The following is a 23310-nucleotide window of genomic DNA, read 5'->3' as shown; positions in this document are numbered from 1 at the left end:
ATGTATGTCTGGGGATTGCCTTTTATTTTTCATTTCTTAAAAATACTTATAAAGGAACTCATTCTCATAGATTTCTTTAGAAGATTTCCCTATTTTTCCCCTAAATAAAGCAGTGTGGTGTTTCTTTTGTGACCCAAAGGCAAGCATGAACCTGGAAATGCAGCATAAAGTACAAAGTCATGGCACCATGTGAAACTAGAAAGCTGAGTTTATTTTCAGTAATGGACTTTATAGTAGGACATAATGGAGGTAGCAAATATAGAGAAGGACTTTTGAAATAATGAAAAATCCAAGGATTTCTATATGAAGCTAATCTGAATTATCAGGATTTTTTTTTTTTTTTTTTTGAGACAGAGTCTCACTTTGTTGCCCAGGCTGGAGTACAGTGGCACAATCTCAGCTCATTGCAACCTCTGCCTCCTGGGTTCAAGCGATTCCCCTGCCTCAGCCTCCCGAGTAACTGGGATTACAGGCGTGCAGCACAGTGCCTGGCTAACTTTTTTGCGTTTTTAATAGAGATGGGGTTTCACCATGTTGTCCAGGCTGATCTTGAACTCCTGACCTCAGGTGATCCACCGGTCTCAGCCTCCCAAAGTGCTGGGATTACAGGCGTGAGCCACTGCACCTGGCCAATCAGGATTATTCTGAATATGGAATGAAAAGGCCTGAGAGGGAATATATTTCAAATGTACAAAGTTATCTAAAATATGTACTATTTGGCCAGGCATGGTTGCTCACGCCTGTATCCCAGCACTTTGGAGGGCCAAGGTAGGCGGATCACCTGAGGCCAGGAGTTCGAGACCAGCTTGGCCAACATGGTGAAACCCTGTCTCTACTAAATACAAAAAAAAAATTTAGCCAGTGTGGTGGTGCGTGCCTGTAGTCCCAGCTACTTGAGAGGCTGAGGCAGGAGAATTGCTTGAACCTAGGAGGCAAAGGCCGCAGTGAGCCGAGATTCTGCCACTGTACTCCAGCCTGGGCGACAGAATGAGACTCCATATCAATATAAAAAAGAATAAAAACATATTTCCGCCTCCAGTGACGAAAGTAATTGATAGCTGAAAATATCAATAGCAAAAACCGCAATCTTGCACCAACCTAGTAATTGTAAAACTGGACAAAATATATGTGAATTAGCTGTTTTCAGGCATTGACCTATAGAGAGTGCAAAAACTATGATCTTTACAAGAAAGAAAACATGCAAGGTGATGATCTCCTTGACTTTCTTCCTGGGAGCATTTTTCCGGCTGCACAGCAGAGAGGTAGAGCAGCCTCCGAGTAACAGCCTGGTTGAGCTCAGGGTGTGCAGAGTGGGAAACTGTGCGACTACCAGGGATCTCTCACTGCTGAACTGAAGCTGAATGATGATACTAATGACCATGCAGGGCTGGATGTCTAGGTCTTTAGCTTCAACAAAGACGAAGTCTCTCTGAGCACTTCAGACACTGAGTTGAGACACCAGAAAGGCCAGGTCTTTAGGAATCAGGACTACACCTGAAAGAAACGGCCACACCCTAGGACTTATTTCCAAGCTCAAGTAGGACCATGCTACCAAAGAGCAAAAGGAAGTGTGCGAGACCAAAAAGGAGCCACCTACAATTTAATTGCCTCCCAGTTAAAAAAACAAAACAGGCTGGGTGTGGTGGCTCACACTTGTAAATCCAGCATTTTGAGGGGCCAAGGCAGGCAGATCACTTGAGGCCAGGAGTTCGAGACCAGCCTGGACAACATGCTGAAACCCTGTTTCTACTAAAAATACAAAACAATTTAGCTGACTGTGGTAGTGCACACTTGTAATCCCAGCTACTTGGGAGGCTGAGGCACGAGAATTCCTTGAACCCAGGAGACAGAGGTTGTAGTGAGCCACGATTGCACCACTGCACTCCAGCCTGAGCAACAGAGCAAGACTCTGTCTCAAAAAAACCAAAACTGAATCCTGAACTCTAGTTAGTGGGATTTCTTTTGCAGTGGTGTGGTTTCATGATTCTGAAACTACTGTTTGTATTTTAGGATTGAGCAAAGATATATTGAGCATGGGAGCCAGGTTTCTTATTGTGGGAAAAGAGTGTCACATATACGGGAAAAGGGAGAGCAAGAATGTATTCTGTGGTGTTAGATTAAAACTCATGGTTTTTAATATCTATATCAATTGACATACCTACATATAGATAGATAATAGCTCTCTATTTGTAGCTAATTTCTTAGTTCTGCCCGTTGTGATTTCAGTCTTATTCCTTAGCTCTGTTCACTGACACACCAGTAGCAATGAGCAAACATTGTGCCCAGATATTGGTTTCTAAATACCATTATCTGTTAAAAGAAATCAGAGCTTTTTGGGGAGGAAAGAAAAGGCCCATTTCAGGGCTGGAGCAGAAGAAGTACGTCTTAGAACATCTTGTAATTCTAGAAAATAAGGGAGTATTTGAAGAATGGAAATATATCAAAAGGACGCAGAGGGCAGCTTTTAAAGGGGCTTTCATTTGCCAAATCTGGAACACTTTGAGAGTCAAAATAAATGACAGTTATGGATTATAACCTGTTGAATTAAATAATCTATACATTCACACTGATAAAAATAAGTAAATGAGTAAACAGATAAATGGAGGAAAATGGATGGTTCTTCCTTACAACAGTAAATACATTTTTAAAATATTAATTCATTAACTTACTAATTAAACGTTAATTAAGTAGTAAATCATAGAATGATGGGTTAGAAAATTATGAAAGGATGCTAAAGTTAGTGTGTGATCGTTTGGTGAGGAAGACAATATTTATATAGTCTTATCTCTCCATGTATTAGTCTGTTCACACACTTCTATAAAGAACTGCCTAAGACTGGGTAATTTATAAAGGAGAAAGGTTTAATTGACACACAGTTCCACATGGCTGGGTAGTCCTCAGGAAATTTACAATCATGGCCTAAGGGGAAACAAACACGTCCATCTTCACATGTCCGTCTTCACATGGCAGCGGGAGGGAGAAGTGCAGAGCAAAAGTGGGGAAGCTCCTTATGAAACCATCAGATCTGTGAGAAATCACTCACTATCATGAGAACCACCCCCATGATCTAATCACCTCCCCCGAGGTCCCTCCCCCAACACACGGGATTATAATTCGAATTACAATTCAAGGTGAGATTTTCGGTGGGGACACAGCCAAACCATATTATGCCACAAGTTACTTATTAATTCCAAAGGGAAAAAATAGTAACTTTACGTGGTAGAGGTAGGATCACCTAAACCAAGCAATCAAAGTTAACACTATTAGGACAAAGAGACATCATGTGCACCCTAATATGATGCACTGCTAAGGGCACAACATAACTTTTGTGATATTCTTGTCAAAATTGTATCTTTAATAAAATGAATAAGCATGCTACCAAAATAACAGGCTTATAGTCTTCAAGAATATAAAGGTCAATAAAGACAAAGAGCAACCTAAGAACTCTCTAATTTTTCTGTGAGATTAAAATTATCAAAATAAAAATTTACCAAAAATAAGAAGGAAAAAGGAATGAGGCAGCTCTAGGTATTAACGAAACATTATCTCCAGCATATGTCATGCTAAGTAGACTGAGGAGGCAGGACAGAGAGGCAAAATGCAGAAAGCGTATAATATACTACCATTTGTATGAAAAGCGTATGAGAGTAGACACACACATTTGAATAAGCGCAAAGGATTCCCAAGAAATTAGTAATGCTGGTTGCCTCTAGAAGGAGAACCAGGTTGTCAAGGACTAGAAAGAGATTTCATTAAATGCCATTTTGTAATGTTGGAATTCTGTAATATTGGAATTCTGTATCAGGTACAAATATTACCAACTGAAAAGATAAGTAAGATAATTTGTAAGAAACAAAAAACTGGAGAGAGTAACATTTCTTTTCAGAAAATAGTGTTCCAGACAGAGCCTCTAAGTAACTGCAGCTGATTTTGGTCAAATCAATGAGTGAGAAAGCTTGGGTTGACTCAAGGAAGTTATTGGTACTTAAGGTGACACAAAAACGGGTGACCGTTTGAGCATTGTGTGATAGACACACAGCAAACATGTTTTCCATTTGTTATTCTTTGTTGTCACCTCCAGAGACAAAGCACTGACCTAGGTAAGCATGGGCTTTGTTCTTCTGCCAACAGAGATTTCTTGAAACAATGGATTATTGTTATAGATTATAAATAGTTTATTTTAAATTGGTAGATTACTAGTTAATGTTTTCCACTAATTTCCTCCCTTTTGACATTTTATCTCAGAATACACCCGTTGAAGATGAATGGTACAAGCTTTGACATTTTAAATTATGTGGTAATGTTTATATAGGGTGTGGTTTAATGGAAATGTATGAAAGCAAATTCCACGTTGACACAGTACAACGCTGACATCAATAACTAAATACATTTTATTATCATGGTATTAGGGTTTGGTAGGACAATTCTTTCCTAACACAGAAGGTTAAGGAAGTAAAGAGGGAAATTCAGTGTTGGTTTTCATAGCTTTTTTTTTTTTTTTTTTTTTTAATTTTTTTCAGACAGAGCCTTGCACTGTCTGAAGCAGGCTGGAGTGCAGTGGCGCAATCATGGCTCAGTACAGCCTCTGTCTCCCGCCTCCACCTCAGCCTCCCCCACCCCCAGAGAGTAGCTGGAAATATAGGTGCAGGTCACCACGCCCAGCTGATTTTTTTTGTATTTTTTGTAGAGACAGGGTTTCGAGACATTGCCCAGCTGGTCTCAAACTTCTGGGCTGAAGTGATCTGTGGCCTTGGGGGTCATATATATTCTATGATATATATAAACTCTCTCCTATTTTCTTCTGAGTCCATGCCTTTCTGGCTTTGATCCCACTTTCTTGGGGAAGAAAACACATGCACTAATTCTGATGTTAGGAATATTCTAAGCATATATCTTCAATATTATTATTCATCCAGGACCAAAGTAAGTCCTGATGCAGTAAATGAGTGAGTTTCACAGCTTTCTGAGCCCCTACTTGGCCCAGGAAGCCCAGCTGGAACGTCCTCTCATTTGGGCCCAGGGCCAGCTTTGTGGGCATACCTCCTACACAGTTGCACAGGGCTCCATGCTTAGTTTAATGCTATGCTATCATTGTCCTGCAATTCTTAATTATTTTCCTATAAGAGCCTCACGTTTACATTTTGCACTAGGCCCTGCAAATTATGTAGCAGGTCCTGATCAGGCCTGATTTTACTAAACCTCATTTGACACACTTGTCACCCTCTTGAAATGCTCCTTCTCTTCCTGGACACCACAATGTCCTTGCCCTTTCCTACTTTGTTTGTGGCGCCTTCCTTTGCTCTTCCTTATCTGAACGTTAAGTGTCCTCAACCTTTTCTTTATCTGTACTGATTTCCTCAGTGATCCCATCCAGTTTACAGCCTTTAGTACTTTCTCTAAGCTACTACTAACTAACAGAGAAAACTTTAGCAATAATAGCTACATTTGAGTATTTTTCATGTGGCAGGCATAAATTGCAAGTACTATTTCCTTTAGTACTTTCAACACCTCGTTTTGCAAATGAAGTGTCCTGGGCACAGAGAGGTTGAGTAACTTGCCCAAGGGCACACAGCAGTAAGTGACAGCATGGATTTGAGCACAGTGAGTCTAATTTTACAGGGTATTCTTTTAACCACCACACTGTAGAGTCAGAACCTCTCCCTGGGCTCCAGGGGGTATATGCATCTTCCTACTTGACATTTTCACTTGTATGTCTAATTGGCATTTCAAATTTACTATGTCCACCCCATCCTGTATCACTTCAGATCTCCCTTTCTGGTCTTTCCCATCTCATTAAATGGCACTAAAACTCACTTGGGTGCCCAGGCCAAAATTCTAGCATCTTCTCTTTTTCTCTATCTCACATCTAGTCATTAGCATGCCTCATAGATTCTACAGTGTATCTTGATTTTGACTCTTTCTCCTCCTTCCAAGGCCCCCAGCCTAGTCCAGACCACTGCTTTCTCCTGACTGGATGATTGCAGTACCCTCCTAATAGATCTGTCCCTTGCCCCTTGTGTCTTTTCCACACAACAGCTAGAGTGATGTTTTCTGCTTTTTCCTAAACGTTTTATTGAAGCATTGATATGTTCCAAAAATTGCAGAAATAATGTAACTGTACGGCTTGATGAATCTTTAGAATGTGACCTGCTTATTTAACCAAAACCCAGAGTGAGAAACATAACATTACCAGTAGCTCCAGAAGTCCCCTCTTGTGTTCCCTTCCAGCCACTATCCTCCCTCCCTGCCATCCACATAATCACTATATTTGCTTCTAACTTCATAGATTAATTTTGTTTCTTCTTAAACTTCATGTAAGTAAAATTTAACACAGTAAGTATACAACGTGAATATATCGCAATTTATGTATTCATTTTACTTGGATAGTTGGGCTTCTGGCTTTGATCTATTGTGAATAGTATTGCCACAAACATTGTACATGTCTTTTGCTAACCATACATAAGAATTTCTGTGGGTATAGTTCTAGGAGTGGAATTGCTGAATCGAATACTAAGTATATATTCAGCTTCAATAGATATTTCAAAATAGATTTTCAAAGTGGTTATAACCATTAGTAGTATATGAGCATTCCAGTTACTCTACATCCTCACCAAGATTTGGTGTTATTTATCTTTTTCATTGTAATCATTCTGATGAGTGCGCATGGATATCTCATTGTGGTTTTAATATACGTTTTCCTGATGACTAATGGAATTGAGAACCTTTTCATATGTTTATTGGCGATATGGGTATCTTCTTTTGCAAAGTGCTTGTTTAAGTCCTTTGCCTATTTTTTGTTGTTGTTGTTGTTGGGTAGTGTGCCTTTTTCTTATTGATTTGTAGCATTCTCTTTATATTTTATTTTATTTGTAGAGATGGAATCTCATTATGTTGCCCAGGTTGGTCTCAAACTCCTGGCCTCAAGCAATCCTCTCACCTTGGCCTCTCAAATTGCTGGGATTACAGGCATGAGCCACTGTACCTGGCTGATTTATAGCATTCTTTATTGATTCTGTATATACATACTTTGTTATGTGTTGGATATATGTGTTGTAAATATCTTCTTTGCCACTCAGTGGCTTGCTTTCCTACTTGGTTAGTGGTACCTCTCAGTGAACAAAACTTCTTAATTTTTGTACGGTACAAATTATCATTCTTTTCCTCTATACTTATTAACTTTAATGTCTTTTTAAAGCAGTCTTTGCCTACCCCAAGGTCATGAAGATATTCTGTGTTCTCTTCTAAAAGCTTATTGCTTTGCGTACCACATTTAGATCTGTGTTCTACGTGGAATTAACTTTTGTATGTGGTATAAAGTATAGGAGTCAAGGTTAATTTTCTTCCTTATGAATATCCAGTTGACTCACTACAATTGTTTTATTTTTTATTTCTTTTTATAATGTATTACCCTCCTTTGAGAACACAATTTTTTTAAAAATCCTTTCCTTATTGTCAAAGTGACAGTGTTCTTAAACCAGATCATGACATTCCTCCTGCTCAAAAACTAGAGTAGTTTCCCATCGCAGGTTTTTTTTTCTTTTAATAATTGTAGCTTTTATTTTAGATTCAAGGAGTACATGTGCAGGTTTGTTACATGGGTTTACTGCATGATCCCATCACCCAGGTGGTGAGCATTGTTCTCAATAGTTTTTCAAACCTTTCCCCACTCCTTTCCTCCCTCTTCTAGTAGTCCCCAGTGGCTATTGTTGTCGTCTTTATGTCCAGTGTACCTAATGTTCAGTTCTCACTTATAAGTGAGAACATATGGTATTTGGTTTTCTGTTCCCGCATTAATTCACTTAGGATAATGGCACATTGCACTTTAGAAGAAGAGGAAGACACACCTCCCACCATGGCTTTTCCTCCTCCATCTGCCCCCTTTTCAGTTTCCCTCCTACCGGTCTCTTCTCTCGCTTCTACTGGGGAAACACTGACCTCCTTGCCATTCTTCATTCTTCCAGGTGCTTTTGCACAGGGATTCCTGTGCTCAGAGTACTCTTTCTCCATGTCTCAGCTAGGATCACTCTCCATTTCACTCACCTCTCTGCTCAAATGTCCTTTCCTCAGAATGGACCACGCAATCACCCCACCCACCATTAATGAATAAATAATATGTAAAAGTCCTCTGTATCTGTGTATTATTAATGCTGTCTTCCCTACTATGTGATTCTTTGAGAGAAGGGATTGTATCTTATTTGCTTTTGTATATCTTGTTTGCAGCATGATACACAGAACTGAAGTAGTGTCCTGAGTTTATTACATATGATAACTCATTGTTTTCCTTGCTTTGTCCACATTAGCCTTGGATAATTCCGACTCTGCTATAAATCTTTAGTAATGTGGATCAGCTCTGGTGGAATATTAACTTTTTGTACTTTTTTAAAAAGGGGGTGCTAAGCAATATTGTAGCTGAACTCACTTTAACTGTTTTACATGGAAATAATGCATAGGCTGAGCCCAAATGAACTTTTTATGTTGGCAAAAGAACATAGGTTTCAGTGACTTTATGTAGCCAGGCCCTATGTTTTCTCTAACAGTGATACTAATTGTGTTCAAGTTTATAACATTACATTTTTTTTCTAAGCACTCTACAATCCAGATTTAGTGATTCTCATTGACCTACTTCCTATTATTGGGGCTATTCTAGGGCTACATGCATAAAATAAAATTTGTTTTTTAGGCAAGGGTTAGATCTACCTTTCATTTGTTTATTTGTTCATTCTTTGTCAAGGCAATTATTTCCACCATTGATTGCATTTGTTTTCCTTTTTGTAAATCTGTAAGCTGTTATCTGACACACATGATTCTTTTATTATTCTTTTATTAATCATCAAATGCCATTAAATTATAGAGCAGAAAGAGACTAATAAGATCATCTTATCCAGCTATAGAAGTATTACTGGATCAGTTGATAAATATAGTTAGTATATTAAAATATTGCATCTTTAATAATCAGCTTCATGAAGCTGATAACTGTGCTATGGGTGTGTTAAGAGACTATGCTAAATCTTAGGAAAAACACACTGAAGTATTTAGGAATAAAGATGCCATGAGTTGTATAACTTACTCCTAAATGGTTCAGGGAAAAAAAAAATATGTGTGTGTTTGTGTATGTGGGTTTATGTGTGTTCATGTACAAGGAGAAACAAATACAGAGCAAATTACAAACCTAATGAAGCAAAACATTAACAAGTAGATTTGGGTAAAAGGCATATCAGTGTTATTTGTACTGTTCTTGTAACTTTTCTGTAAGTGTGAAATTATTTCCACATAAACAGTTTGAAAAATTATCTCATCCATCCCTCCCAGGAAAAACATTCAGTCCTCATGACATCATGACACAGAGGTTAACTAGCTTTCCATTACCCAGAGTTAGAAACAAAACTGACTCTTAGTCCCGTGTACCTCTGTTATACTATGCTGCGGCCTTCTGGTAAATACAGTTACTGAGCACTAATCGAACATGGGGGCCAGTCATCCTGCTACGTGCTTACATAGGACACAGCCAAGCTTGCATATTAGTGATATAGTTTTGAGTACCTTTAAAAAGTAATTTGGCTATTACCTGGTCAGCCTCACAACCTCCAGCCCCTCTATTACCTGGACGCCTTGTTATTAGATACGCTGCTCATTGTAATGAGACACACCTGTGTTTGCATTTTAACAAACAGTGGTTTTGTTCTTCTATTTCTTGATAGCTACTGCTTCTTGGGACACCTTTCTCATGCTATGGAATTTCAAGCCACATGCTAGAGCTTACAGATATGTGGGTCACAAGGATGTTGTAACCAGCGTGCAGTTTTCTCCACATGGAAACTTACTGGCATCTGCCTCACGAGACAGAACCGTGAGACTCTGGATTCCTGATAAGTAAGAGAAGCAAAGAAACACTTGATATCCTCTGGATTTGGAAATGTGAAAGAAAGCTGAGCCCGGCTGCTGCTCATGCACTGCTGCCCGCACTATTAGTCTCAGTCACATACAAGGCATGCTGCCCTTGTGGTAAAGTCAAACTAATTCATACAATTTTTTCCTCAAAATTATGTCTTCTTTTTGAAAACTGTTTCCTACCATGGAAATATGCTTAATACATCTTAAGTTTTTTTGAGGGAGTAGTGGTAGCTATCAATCCCTTTGTAGATCTGAGGTAAGCTTTAGACTGTCTCCCCAGAATGATACACATCAGTTTGTATAACCAAAAATTCACAGTTTATTAACTTCCTAATGCACATTCATGGATCCTTTCAAGGGCCCTTGGATCCCTATTGAAAACCCTGTGCCTTTGATTTAATTTGTATCACTCATTATCAGGGTCCAGAATTTTCTTGTTAAAGAAAATTTCTGACAAAAGTATAAATCATTGTATTTGTGTAAGGCAATATCCATTATAACAAATCTCTGTAAGAGAGACTTTTGAAACCCTAACTAATGGCCCATCTATTTTAAGTAATTATTGAGCCATGATTTTTTAAAATGGTTTTAAGCTTTAAAGTATGTAAATTTTCAAACATACATGAAAACAGAATGAATAGCATGACTCCCCCGCCGCATACTCCCATCAATCAGCTTCAACAGTTGGTCAGGATTCTGCCCATCTTGTTTCATCTACACCTCCCCTCACTTTTTCCCCTGGGGTATTTTTAGAACAAATCCTACATATCATATCATTTCCCCCCATAAATACTTCAGAGCAGAGGTCCCCAAGCCCTGGGCCACCGACCAGTACCAGTCCATGGCCTGTTAGGAACCAGGCCAGAGCTCTGCCCTCTGTCAGATCAGCGGCAGCATTAGATTCTCACAGGAGCACAAACCCTATTGTGAACTGTGCATGTGAGGGATCTCGGTTGCATGCTCCATATGAGAATCTCATGCCTGATGATCTGTCACTGTCTCCCATCACCCCAGATGGGACCATCTAGTTACAGGAAAACAAGCTCAGGGCTCCCATTGATTCTACATTATGGTGAGTATGTAATAATAGTAGAAATAGGGCTGGGCGTGGTGGTTCACGCCTGTAATCCTAGCATTTTGGGAGGCCGAGGCAGGTGGATCACCTGAGGTCAGGAATTTGAGACCAGCGTGGCCAACATGGTGAAACCCTGTCTCTACTAAAAATACAAAATTAGCCAGGCATGGTGGCATGCACCTGTAATCCCAGCTACTCAGGAGACTGAGGCAGGAGAATTGCTTGAACCCGGGAGGTGGAGGTTGCAGTGAGCCGAGATCGTGCCATTACATTCCATCCTGGGCAGAAAAGGACACAACTCCTTCTCAATAATAATGATAATAATAGAAATAAAGTACACAATAAATGTAATGCACTTGAATCATCCCCAAATCATCCATCCTTCTCCCTGACTCCCTGGTCCCATGGAAAAATGGTCTTCCATGGAACTGGTCTCTGGTGCCAAAAAGGTTGGGGACCACTGCTTCAGAAGATAAGAATTTGAGCATTTCCTTGACCCTGTTGTGGCAGGATTTGACTTGTAGTCTGTGACTAAACAGGCCCAGGTACTCCCAAATGAAGGAAAGCTCATGGGCATTCCCATGCCAGTGGGTGCTTTTTTTCTGCCACCACCCAAGGGGAACTCTATGCTGAGAAATCTGAATATTATTCCAATGGTAGTGAAAACTATTGAAGAGAAGTGACATGTTATAATGGATGGCAATGTAGCAGGGGATTTTAAGGGAGAAAGAACTGGTTTGGGGTCCAAGAGGAGAAGCATGTTCTAAAACCCTTAACTTTGGGAATTTAGAACTAGCTTTTTTACTATCTTCAGCACAGCATAACTTTAGTCTCCCATTACTAATTCAAAGAAATCTCAGTGAACAAACTGTATAAGGGTAGATGAGCTAAAAGCTCACTGAATCATTAATTTGTCATAGCTCATCTAAATACAATGATTAGGCTAGTGTAGGTGTCCCTAGTTTCTCCTTCTAAATCATGTCATAGTGGGAACAGAGCAATAATGGTGGATCGTGGCAACAGGAAGGAAGATGATGTGTCAGTTATCTATTGCTGTATGACAGTCGCAAAACCTTAGTACCTTACTATAGAAACAATGATTTGTCACAATTTTGTGGGTTGTCTGGATGGTTCTTTTGCTTATATGGTGCAGGCTGAGATTACTCATGCAGCTTCATAGAGCTGGCAGATGGGTAGATGGGTTCCATTCCTCATTCATATGCCTGGGGCCTTGGTGCGGGCTGGTGGCAATGGCATCTTGGTTCTCCATGTGCCCTCTCTCCAGCAGGATAACCTGTAGTTTTCTCACAGCATGACAGCTGGGTTCCAGGAGAATCAAAGCAGAAGCTGCTAGACCAGTTAAGAACTAAGCCCGAAACTTGCAGTGTCACTTCTACCACGTTCTGTTGCTCAAAGTAAAGTCACAACACCAGCCCAAAGGGAGGAGAAATAAACAGACTCCACCTCCTTTGAAGCCGAGAGACACGCATGTACAGGGATGAGATGAGTCACACCACCTCCCCTCAAAAGTCACACCACCTCCCCTCAAAAGTCACAACACCTCCCCTCAAAGGGAGGGGAAATAAACAGACTCCACCTCCTGTGAAGCAGAGAGACATGCATGTACAGGGATGAGATGAGTATTGGCAACCATATTTGCAGATAGACACCACAGCTGGTGACCAGAAGGCTAAGAAAGAATAGGGAGAGGCTGGGGGCATGGCTCACACCTGTAATTCCAGCACTTTGGGAGGCTGAGGCAGGAGGATCACTTGAGGCCAAGAGTTCAAGACCAGCCTGAGCAACATAGCGAGACCCTGTCTCTATAAAAAATTAAAAATAAAAAAATTATCTGGGCATGGTGATGCCCACCTACCGTCCTAGCTCCTCAGGAGGCTGAGGAGGGATGATCTCTTGAGTGCAGGAGTTTGAGCCGCAGCGAGTAGTGATTGCACCACTGTATTCTAGCATGTGTGATAGAAAGAGAACACGTCTCAAAAAAATGAATAAATAAGAATAGGTAGGAGCAAGCCTGAAAGCAAGTCTGGCCCAGAGTTCGTCACAGTGGGCAGTCAAGAGAATTTAGTTGAAAGGGCAAGTAAATATGTAGGAGGCAGAGAGCCTATATTAAGTCAAGATGAGGAACTGGAAACCAGTTAGGCACCAGCACGATAAACACAAGGCACTCCTATCTTGGTTTCTTCTGTGTTTCCTGTTGAGACTGGATCCGGTGCTTGGTTTAGCCTATGCCTGAGAGGAGAGCCTTTTAGAAAGGAGGCAAACAACAGCCTGCTGGAGTCGGAGTGCAGAACTAAAAATCAGGGCAGATTCTGATGATACTGACAGCCCATCTCAGCTTCCTGGTCATTGCAGATGCCTTTTCTTTCCTTTGTTTTCGCTAGGCATTATACTTGGATTCAGGCTAAACTATACTCCTGATTTCCACTCATGAAATTTACCCTTGAAACTTCACTGAGCTAATCCCTGGATGCTCCCTTCTAATTTTTGTTTAATATGTATTTCAGTTTTTCCGGAGTAATATCACATGTCAGGTGACGGAAATTTATGATAAAGTCACCTTTGCTCCCTACACACCACTGGAAGGGTAAGCCAGGTTGGATCTACGAGCCTTTGTTGACTGTTCCAAGTGGAATTCAACATGTGTTGAGTTCTTTTTATGTGCTTGACATGTTGCTAGATGCTGGTCTTATAGAGATGAATAAATCATCATTCCTGTTCTCCAAAAATGTACTGCATAAGAGGAGACAAATCGTTCTTTAAAAAGTCACTGTATAATGTAGTAAGCAAAATTGTTGTAGCAAATATGGGGCCATTAAGCCTGTCTGGCTTGGCCAGGGGGATCTGGGGATGGGGGAAATAGTCTATCCTGAGAAAGCAGTAAGTGCAAAGGCAGGGGTGTGTTTGAAGTGCTGTGACTGTTCCAAGTACAAAGTTCAGCATGGCAGGATGCCTCACCAACGCACTTGGGCATTGTGCTTTCTTTTGGAGAAGAGCCAGTGACACATTTACACTGGGATTTACATGCTTGGAGTTACGCTCTTAGCAAGGTAATAAGCACAATATGTAGGTGACTGGCAGGGGACAAAAGATTAGAGCAGAGAGACCAGTTAAGAGGCTTTTGCAATAACCTAGGTGAAGGATGTTAAGGATATATCTACCTTAAGGCAAGCAGAGCCGACACAGAAGAGGGGGATTCAGAAGATATTTAGGAAGTGAGGATGATATGGTTTGCTAACTTACTGGATGTGGGAGAGGACGCGGGAAGAGTTGAGTGTGACTTCCAGGTTTCTGGCTTGGACACAGGCGGATGTCACTCTGAACAGCCAAGGTAGCAAAATACAGGACGAGGTGCAGGTGTATGGGAGATCAGTGTGAACATTTGAACATCTGAGACACATATATTGTGGCCATCTAAATTCTGTTGCCTGACGTTTTTCAAGCACTTATGACAATTTTCCCCATAGGGTATCTTGAGTATCAATATGATTTTCTAAATGGGAAAATTACTAAGTCCTAGATACAATGTAAGGTGAAAATGCCCTGGGAACTTGGGAACACTGACACAAAGTAGCATTTACCACATATCACCTTGCAACTCCAACACTATCTAGCCTGCTTCCATTTTAAGATTTTCTGCTTCTCAAATGCCTCACATTATTTTCTCCATCTTTTCTTCTATTCTTTTCTGCCCTTCAGTTCTCAACACCTGAAATTTCATGGAAATTTCAGTGTTGATGAAGGGTACAGTACAACACAGCCCTTTCATACTTTTGTTAGGTTTTACAAGAGTTAAACCATTTTATTTAAACTATTTTATATGTTTCAAAGTCTGTATTATGATTAAGTATTAACTATAATTAAATTAAATGGGTTATAAATATTAAACTGTTTATTTCCAGGAGAGGAAAATTCTCAGAATTTAAAGCTCATACAGCTCCAGTTCGAAGTGTAGACTTTTCAGCTGATGGCCAGTTTCTAGCTACAGCTTCTGAAGACAAATCCATAAAAGTATGGAGCATGTATCGCCAGCGCTTCCTGTATTCTTTGTATCGACATACACACTGGGTACGCTGTGCCAAGTAAGTGCAAAAAATTTCATATTGAGATTTCCACATATTTTTTCTGCTTCACATTTGCCCCCAACTTCCAGAAAAAGGATTTGAGGACATATTCATTCGTTCATTCAACAGATATTTGTTTGTGACTGCTATGTGCAGAACAATAGTAAACAAAATAGTGAGACGTGGTTGGATTTTAGATAAAGTTGGAAGTTACAACCGGCAGTACAAGCTGTTACATCAGATTTGACACAGCGAAGTCAGGAAGAACTCCAGAGTCTTTGGCAGCAGTCTGTTGGAAGGTGAATGCTATTGTAGGTGTTGTTACCTGTTGGCCAACAGCTGTGGAGTCTTCCTATTCATAGGACACACGCTAAAGTACTGACAGTGCAGATTGCATTTCCCCATCAGAACTCTCTGGGGGCCGGGCGCCATGGCTCACGCTTATAATCCCAGCACTTTGTGAGGCCGACGCAGGCGGATCACTTGAGGTCAGGAGTTTTGAGACCAGCCTGGCCAACATGGCAAAACCCTGTTTTTATTAAAAATACAAAAATTAGCCAGGCGTGGTGGCACATGCCTGTAGTCCCAGTTACGTGGGAAACTGAGGCAGGAGAACCACTTGAATCCAGGAGGCAGAGGTTGCAGTGAGCTGAGATCTTACCACTGCACTATATCTAGCCTGGGCGACAGAGTGAGATTCCATCTCAAAAAAAAAAAAAAAAAAACACTACCTGGGCGGGAAGGGTTATTTTATTTTCCCTGTTTTGCAGATAAGGAAAGTGAGTTTCGGAGAGGTAAAGTTAGACTCATCTAGTTGGAAGTGACAGAAGCCTAAGCCAGTTTTTTTCTCCCTGCCAGGTGGTTAAAGTAGCTGGTGTGTTTGGAGTGGGGAGGGGACAGACTAGAACCAGGGACTCTAGTACTGTTAGACCTCTCTGTGTCTTATCTTGTCTTGGGGCCCCTCTATATGCTGGCTCCATTCTCTCAAATGTCCTGGTGCCCAGGTCCCTGCTGGCTCTAGGCTTCAGTCCTCACAGCCTTGTGACTGACTAGAAAGGAAAGCTTCTTTACTCCCAGCTCCAGTTAGAAGAGTATCAGGTGGTGACTCTGGCCTAGCCTGGAGCCTATGCCCATCCCTTGCCTAGCAGTGAGATGCTGTGGCTGCTGCAGTTTAGGTCAGGGGCCTGGTTGAAACCAGTTACTCTGACCAGGAAGGAGGGGTCATACAAACACACGTTCTAGGCATGCGAATAGGGGACACTTCTCACAGGAAGCGGGTATGGGGTATGGCACAGAGGTGGTCAGCAGGGGAAAACTGTGGCCCCTGCAGCCATCCTGCTTTGTGCCGGCTGTATGAAATAACATACCAGGTGTCCCCAGCCAGGATCTGGTGGAGTGGGAGTTTGAGCTTTGCTCTGTCTGTCTTGCCTTACAGCCCCCACTCCTCACTATCGTTATGGCCTCTGTGGGACATTATTGCTCAGGAGGTGTTGATTATCACCTATGGCCATGAGCCTAAGAAGAATATAAGAAGATAGGCATAAGGTCATACTTTTAGTCACTAGGTTTCTCTTTTAAAGGTTTCAGACAGTTTTTGATTGTAGACATCTCAGAATTATTTCTTTTCTTTTTTTTTTTTTTGTTTATTTGAGATGGAGTCTCGCTCTGTCACCCAGGCTGGAGTGCAGTGGCGCGATCTCGGCTCACTGCAAGCTCTGCCTCCCGGGTTCATGCCAATTCTGCTGTCTCAGCCTCCCCAGCAGCTGGGACTACAGGCGCACGCTGCCACACCCTGCTAATTTTTTTGTATTTTTAGTAGAGACAGGGTTTCACCGTGTTAGCCAGGATGGTCTTGATCTCCGGACCTCGTGATCTACCCACCTCGGTCTCCCAAAATGCTGGGATTACAGGCGTGAGCCACCGCGCCCGGCCAGAATTATTTCTATATATGCCATATAGCTGTGTGGCTAAAAACATGGACCCTGGACCTAAATATGTAGGTTAAAATTCCAACCCCACTACTTACCAGCTGTGAGACCTGTGGGGAAGTTACCTAACTTCTCAGTACTTTGGTTTTCTTACCTGTCATCATAAGATGATGATAGTAGTAACCTGCCACATAGATTGGTATGGTATTCAAATGAGTAAATATCTGGATAGCACTTAGAATGGTGCCCCTCACATAGTAGTCAGTATATAATTCTTAGCTGTCATTCTCATCACCATCATTGGACATCTCATTCTTGTTAAATTTATAAAGATACTTTATAACTTGAGTTGACAATTTTTTCCCAGCTGAGGAGATATCGCATGATGGTCCCAAGAGGCTGATCATTTGTATTGATTTATAAAGTGATGCTGTGAAGAAGAAGAAGAGGAGGCAGAGGGCAGAGGTTCAGGCTCTGTTCTGGGATGGGTCAGGTACAGAGAGAGTGAGTTAGCTCCCACTGTGAGCCAGCTCTGGGTATGGTTGGCAAAGGAAGCATATTCTTCACTGCACAATAAGCAAAAACATGACTGTTGAGTTAGCTAAGCAAAACAATGCCTAAGTTCCACCCTGAATAATAATAATAGCTGTTGTTGGCCCTGCGTGGTGGTTCACGCCTGTAATCCCAGCACTTTGGGAGGCCAAGGCTGGCAGATCACTTGAGGTCAGAAGTTCAAAACCAGCCTGGCCAACATGGTGAAACCCCGTCTCTACTAAAAATACAAAAATTAGCCAGGCGTGGTGGCAGGCACCTGTAATCCTAGCTACTCAGGAGGCTGAGGCAGGAGAATCGCTTGAACTTGGGAGCAGAGGTTGCAGAGAGCTAAGATCATGCCACTTCACTCCAGCCTGGGCAACAGAGTTAGACTCTATCTCAGAATAATAATAATAATAATAATGATAGCTGTGTAATAATAATAATAATAGCTGTTTTTATCCAGTGCTCTGTGTTCCTGTTTCCTTCCAAAATGAAGGTGCCTTTTAATAACTCTCATACCTATGTATACATCAGATATTAGAGGTAATCGGCAGACCATGTAACCCTGAGGGTACACATTTGGCATGATGTTTAGCCTGATTCCTGTAGCTGAGGTATTAGTGGAGTGATGGTGGCTGATATAGTTTTTATTTTCTAATAACAAGAAGGAGTATTATGAAGTTGTTCATATAAGAGAGAATTTTTTATGGAAGTAAATTATAGGAGATACTTTATTCATTGTCCTTGTATTGAATCATCTATATATAAGTCTTTTATCAAAGGGTAATCCTAATGTCAGACAATAATTTATGAAAAGTCACCAATAATGTGAAATTTTGGTATTCAAAATATTACTTTAATAAGTATAGTCATTGCCCTGTACCATATAGCTGTATTAAGTATGTAGAGATGAAAGACACAGTCTCGGCCTCAGGGAGGCGATAGTTAGTTCAGTGGGGAAAAATAGATACTAAATAATTATAAAATGGTGTGTCCTGTGGGAAAAAGTGGCACACAAGATGGTAAGGGAGTAATAAATGAGTGAGCATTGAACAAGATTTGTGTGAGGAAAATACAAGAAAGCCGTTTCAGGCCCAGAGCTGAGGGGACAGAAGGGGAAGAGGAGGCAGCGGCGTATTTGTCAGTTGCGAAGCGAGAGGGCAAACTGTCTTCAGGAGGGAACCAGGAGGAGCAAAGCACTGTGGCCTGCAGGTACATAGTGTGCTCCAGGAACATTAATTATTCAGCTATGGTCAGAACACAGGAAGCATATGGGACACAACTATCCAATATTCCTATGCCTGCCTGCACCACAGCATCATCCCGGAGCAAGTTAGCTCCCTGCTCTCAGCCTCTGTGGAACTTGTGGGTATGGAGGCTTCTCTCACTGGACTGAGGATGAGAAGTACCAGCTGATGGTGTTTAGGATTGAGGGATGCCGTAAGACTACCTCTCTTCCAGCTGGGTGCTAGTTAGGCAGAAACTCTGGAACTGGGGAGGAGCCACTGAAAATGTTCTTCCCCCTTATCAATTCGAGAGAAGAAAGCAATGGTGGAACTCTACACTTCTGTCTGCCTAGCATCCATTCCCTGTTTTCTGGTAGCAGTGCTCAAGCTTGCCCTGAGGAATCAGCTGCCCCCTCGGTCCCCTCTGTGTCATGTGCAGGAGTGGCCCTATCTCCAGTTCCAGCAGCAGACAATCAGCTCAGGCTCGCCCATGGAAACATAGCATCCCCTCCTGGGGGAGTGAGTCTTGTTGGAACCATGGGCCTCTCCTCTTGGTTGACGGTGTTTAGGCTTATTTAAGCCTGTGACTGCTGAGGGACACCCTGGGCAAAGAACTGACCTAAAAATAATATTAATTCAGAAGAGAGCAGAGCTGTGAGATGAAGACAGAATGAATTTGTCTAATCACATTAATCACATGGTTTGCTTTCTGGATACAGCCATACCTGAAAGTATTAGAGAAAGAGAGAGAGAGAGAGGAGAGAGTGTGTGTGTGTGTCTGTGAGAGAGAGAGAGAAAGAGAGTCTTTAAAAATTCCCTTTTCCTTTTTTATTTTATCCTCAAAAAGATGCTTTCCATAGGAAGTGATACTGGAGCAGAGTTTTGAAAAGTGGGATCTTCTTACTCAGTCAAGACATTTCTTTTATCTCCATCCTCAACACTGCTGCTGTAGTTTTAGCACCATTGGCCTTTGTGGAGACTTTTGCAGGAATCTCCTAAATGGTCTCTCAGACTACAGATTCCCTCCTCCCACCCTCCGCCCTTCCATCTCTGCTTTTGTGAAAAACAAATCTGATCATGCTGTTTCTCACCTTAAAACCTCTCGGTGACTCCTTGCACCAGCGTGTGTGTACTGCCCTCCTGTCTTTCTTTTGTCACTTTCTGTCTTCTGTCACTTTCACCATTCACCTTCGTGCAGCCGGACAAGTCTCGTCAAGTGTGAATGACCCTTTATGCCTTGTGCCTTTCCATATGGTGATTTCCATGCTGGAACGCCCCCTGCTTCCACCCTTCCTTCACAACCTGCTCTGCATCTCTTCCTCCAAGAAAGGTTTCCGCCTCTCCTGGGCCAAGCTTATTGTGACTCCTTTATGCCACCACACTGCCCTGCTTATGAGGTCTGTTTGTCAGCTTAGGCCTCTCTTCCCTATTACACTTCGAATTACAAGTATTTATGTTGTATTCTCTTGCCAGGCACTGTTCTAAATTGTATGAATACAGCAGAAAATAAAACACAAAATTCCTACTCTTGTGGAGCCTCCTTTACTGAAGAGAGACAGACAACAAACATATTAGTGATAAGTACTCTGGAGAAAAATTAGGTAGGGTAACAAGATGAAGAGTGGTGGGTTTGGGAGGTGGTCTTTTACATATCGAGGTCAGGCAAGGCATATTTACCAAGGTGATGTTTGAGCCAAGACTTGACTATATTGAGGAAATTAGTAAGGTCGGTGTCAGGAGAGAGTGTTCAAGGTAGGTCAGATATGATCTGAGAAGCACTATAGAGTATCAGCTACAGGGTGGGAAACCGTCAGGGATTGTGCAAAAATATGGTTGAATGAATCAGTGAAAGGTTGGTGAGTAGGCTTAGGTTTATCTCTAAAGCAAAGGTAATTTTCTTGGATTTCTTCAGAGAAGAGTTATTTTTGTGAATCTTTTCTAGCAAATCCAGGAGTACTGGTGCATGCATGTTTTGCATGGAGATGTTTATGTGGCTTCACTGCTTTCTTTGTCCATTTTGGTTGACTCTTGTTCAGTTGGCCAGTTGCTTGCTTGGCTCACCTGGCCTTCATGGACTGTCTTTATCTTACTGGTACCTTAAGGTTCTGAGAGGTTTTTTTTTTAAATCAGTTTTCTTACTGTTTGGAGTAAATGATTAATGTAAAACTCTGCAGAGGCCTTCCTCAAGGAATGTTCTTTGATTAATAATTTGGTTAAATTTAATGAATAAGGATTTCATCTTCTTGGCAACTTTTTATTTATGTGCTCTACAACATGCTTATGGATTCTTTCTCATGCATTTATTATAATGTATCTTCTTGGCTTACCTTATTGCAGTTAGAACAAGAGAGTTTAGAACAATGTTTAGAGGACCTGATTGATCCCCCAGGCCCAGCCTCCCAGAGTGTTTGTGCATCTTCCCGTGAGAACTTAACCTTGATGAAATCATTCTAATCCAGGACTCTCAAAGATGTGCAGGACTAGAAGTCCTGTTGTCACTCTATACCCGAAGGTGAGAAAGCTCTAGGGAGCTTGAGTCATGTTTAATAAGTTTAGGAGAGTCTAAAACGTAAGTCAGATGCCAGTTTAGTTATTTTTAATGACAGTGCTAACTGCCAGAGAGCCTGGAACATTTGCATGTCTTAGTCAGGGCCTTCTTCTTTTGCCAAGTCAAGATATAATCAGAAGGCTGTTCAGTGAGCCCTGGAACTAAAGCAAGAGGAGTTTGTGGAAAAAATCTTGTTAGTTTTCTCAGGTTAGGATAGTGAGGTGGGCCCATCTCCCGATCCACACACCTGCCAGTGATCAGTACTGCTGGTCATGCACCCCTCCCCTGAACCAGGATAGAGGCTGCTGACCAGCTCTTGCTCTTTGCTTGTTGCAGTTGTTGCACACCTCCTCTGTGTTGACGTAGTATCTTTCAGGTGATGCAGTACAGTGATTAGTTTCAGCAGAGAGGTAGCATACAGTAGTTAAGAGCCTGGGTTCACTAGCATGTTACTTGGGCACATCACATTCTCTAGGCATTAGTCTGCTCCCATATAAAATGAATACAATGGAAGTGCCTTCCTCATAAGGTCACTGTGAAGATTAAATGAGTTCATGAATGTAAAGTGCCAATTAATGTCAGCTATTAACTACCCTCACATGCCAGTCCTCCCCCTAGGGATTATACTGGAGCCACTGTCAGGTGATATTCAAAAGTCATTTCACATATTTGCACATAGTTTTGGGGGTGGCTAATATAGATAGCTACTATCATCTATTAAATGTATGTTGTGTAGTAAACTTAAAAAGAAGGTCCTTTTATTTCAAAGTACTTGTGTCTGAAAATCCCTGCCTTTTAAGTGGAGTTCTTAGTCTGTTTAAATTTATGTAATCAGTCCTGTGATTGGTTTAAGTCTACCATCTTACTGCTTTCTATTTATCCCATTTATTCCTTGTGTTTGTTATTTCTTTATCCTCTCTCCTTTTGGATTAATCAACTATTTCTTAGTATTCTACTTATCTATTTTATTCTTAGCTTTACTCTTTGTCTTTTTTGTTTTGTGGTAACCTCTAGAAATTACAATATGCATCCTTAACTTACCACAGTCTACTCTTGAATTAATTTCATGCTGTTTTATGTATAATGTTAGAACTTACAGAACTATATCTCCATTTACTTCTTGACAGTTTACACCTGCATATGGTGTAAGCTCACAATACGTTAAGCAGCCAATTCTCTTTTGAAGAAAATAAGAAACAAAAAAGTCTTTTATATTTACCCCCATATTTGCTACTTCCAGCATTCTTTATTCATTTGTGTAGATCCAGGTTTCCATCTGATATCATTTCTCTTCAGCCTAAAACACTTCACTTACCATTTCTTCTAGTGAAGGTCTCCTGGTGATGGATGACTTCTCTGAACTTTTTGTTTATCCTTTATAAAGGATATTTTTGCTGAGATATAGAATTCTAGTTTGGCGGATAATTTTTTCTTTTAGTGCTTTAATGATGTCATTTACTATGGTCTGAGTTTGTGTCTCCCAAAAAATTCATGTGTTGAAATCCTTACCCCAAAAGTGATGGTATTAAAAGATGGGGCCTTGAGGAAGTGATTAGCTCATGAAGCACACCCCTCATGAATGAGATTTATGCCTTATAAAAGAGGCCCCAGAGAGACCCTTGCCTCTCACCATGTGAGAACACAGCAAGAAGGTGTCATTTATGAGCCAGGAAACAGGTTGTATTAGTTTGTTCTCACACTACTAATAAAGACATACCTGGCCGGGCGCGGTGGTTCAAGCCTGTAATCCCAGCACTTTGGGAGGCCGAGACGGGCGGATCACAAGGTCAGGAGATCGAGACCATCCTGGTTAACACGGTGAAACCCCGTCTCTACTAAAAAATACAAAAAACTAGCCGGGCGAGGTGGCAGGCGCCTGTAGTCCCAGCTACTCGGGAGGCTGAGCCAGGAGAATGGTGTAAACCCGGGAGGCGGAGCTTGCAGTGAGCTGAGATCTGGCCACTGCACTCCAGCCTGGGCGACAGAGCTAGACTCCGTCTCAAAAAAAAAAAAAAAAAAAAAA

The 23310-nt window shown here is 41.4% G+C and overlaps 1 protein-coding gene across 2 annotated transcripts in view; it reads left to right on the top strand.

Annotated features, from left to right (window-relative positions):
* The window catches only part of LOC112634842 (POC1 centriolar protein homolog B), a 102251-nt gene that overhangs the window by 14524 nt on the left and 64417 nt on the right, over positions 1-23310 (top strand). For both annotated transcript variants that reach the window (XM_025402704.1, XM_025402703.1), the window contains exons 3-4: positions 9699-9870; positions 14887-15066. In XM_025402704.1, the coding sequence (XP_025258489.1) occupies positions 9699-9870; positions 14887-15066 (352 nt within the window). The remainder of the gene's footprint in view (positions 1-9698; positions 9871-14886; positions 15067-23310) is intronic.

Source organism: Theropithecus gelada, chromosome 11 (assembly GCF_003255815.1).
Source record: "Theropithecus gelada isolate Dixy chromosome 11, Tgel_1.0, whole genome shotgun sequence".
NCBI classification, from domain to species: Eukaryota; Metazoa; Chordata; class Mammalia; order Primates; family Cercopithecidae; genus Theropithecus; species Theropithecus gelada.
This window is presented reverse-complemented; position numbering and strand designations above follow the sequence as displayed.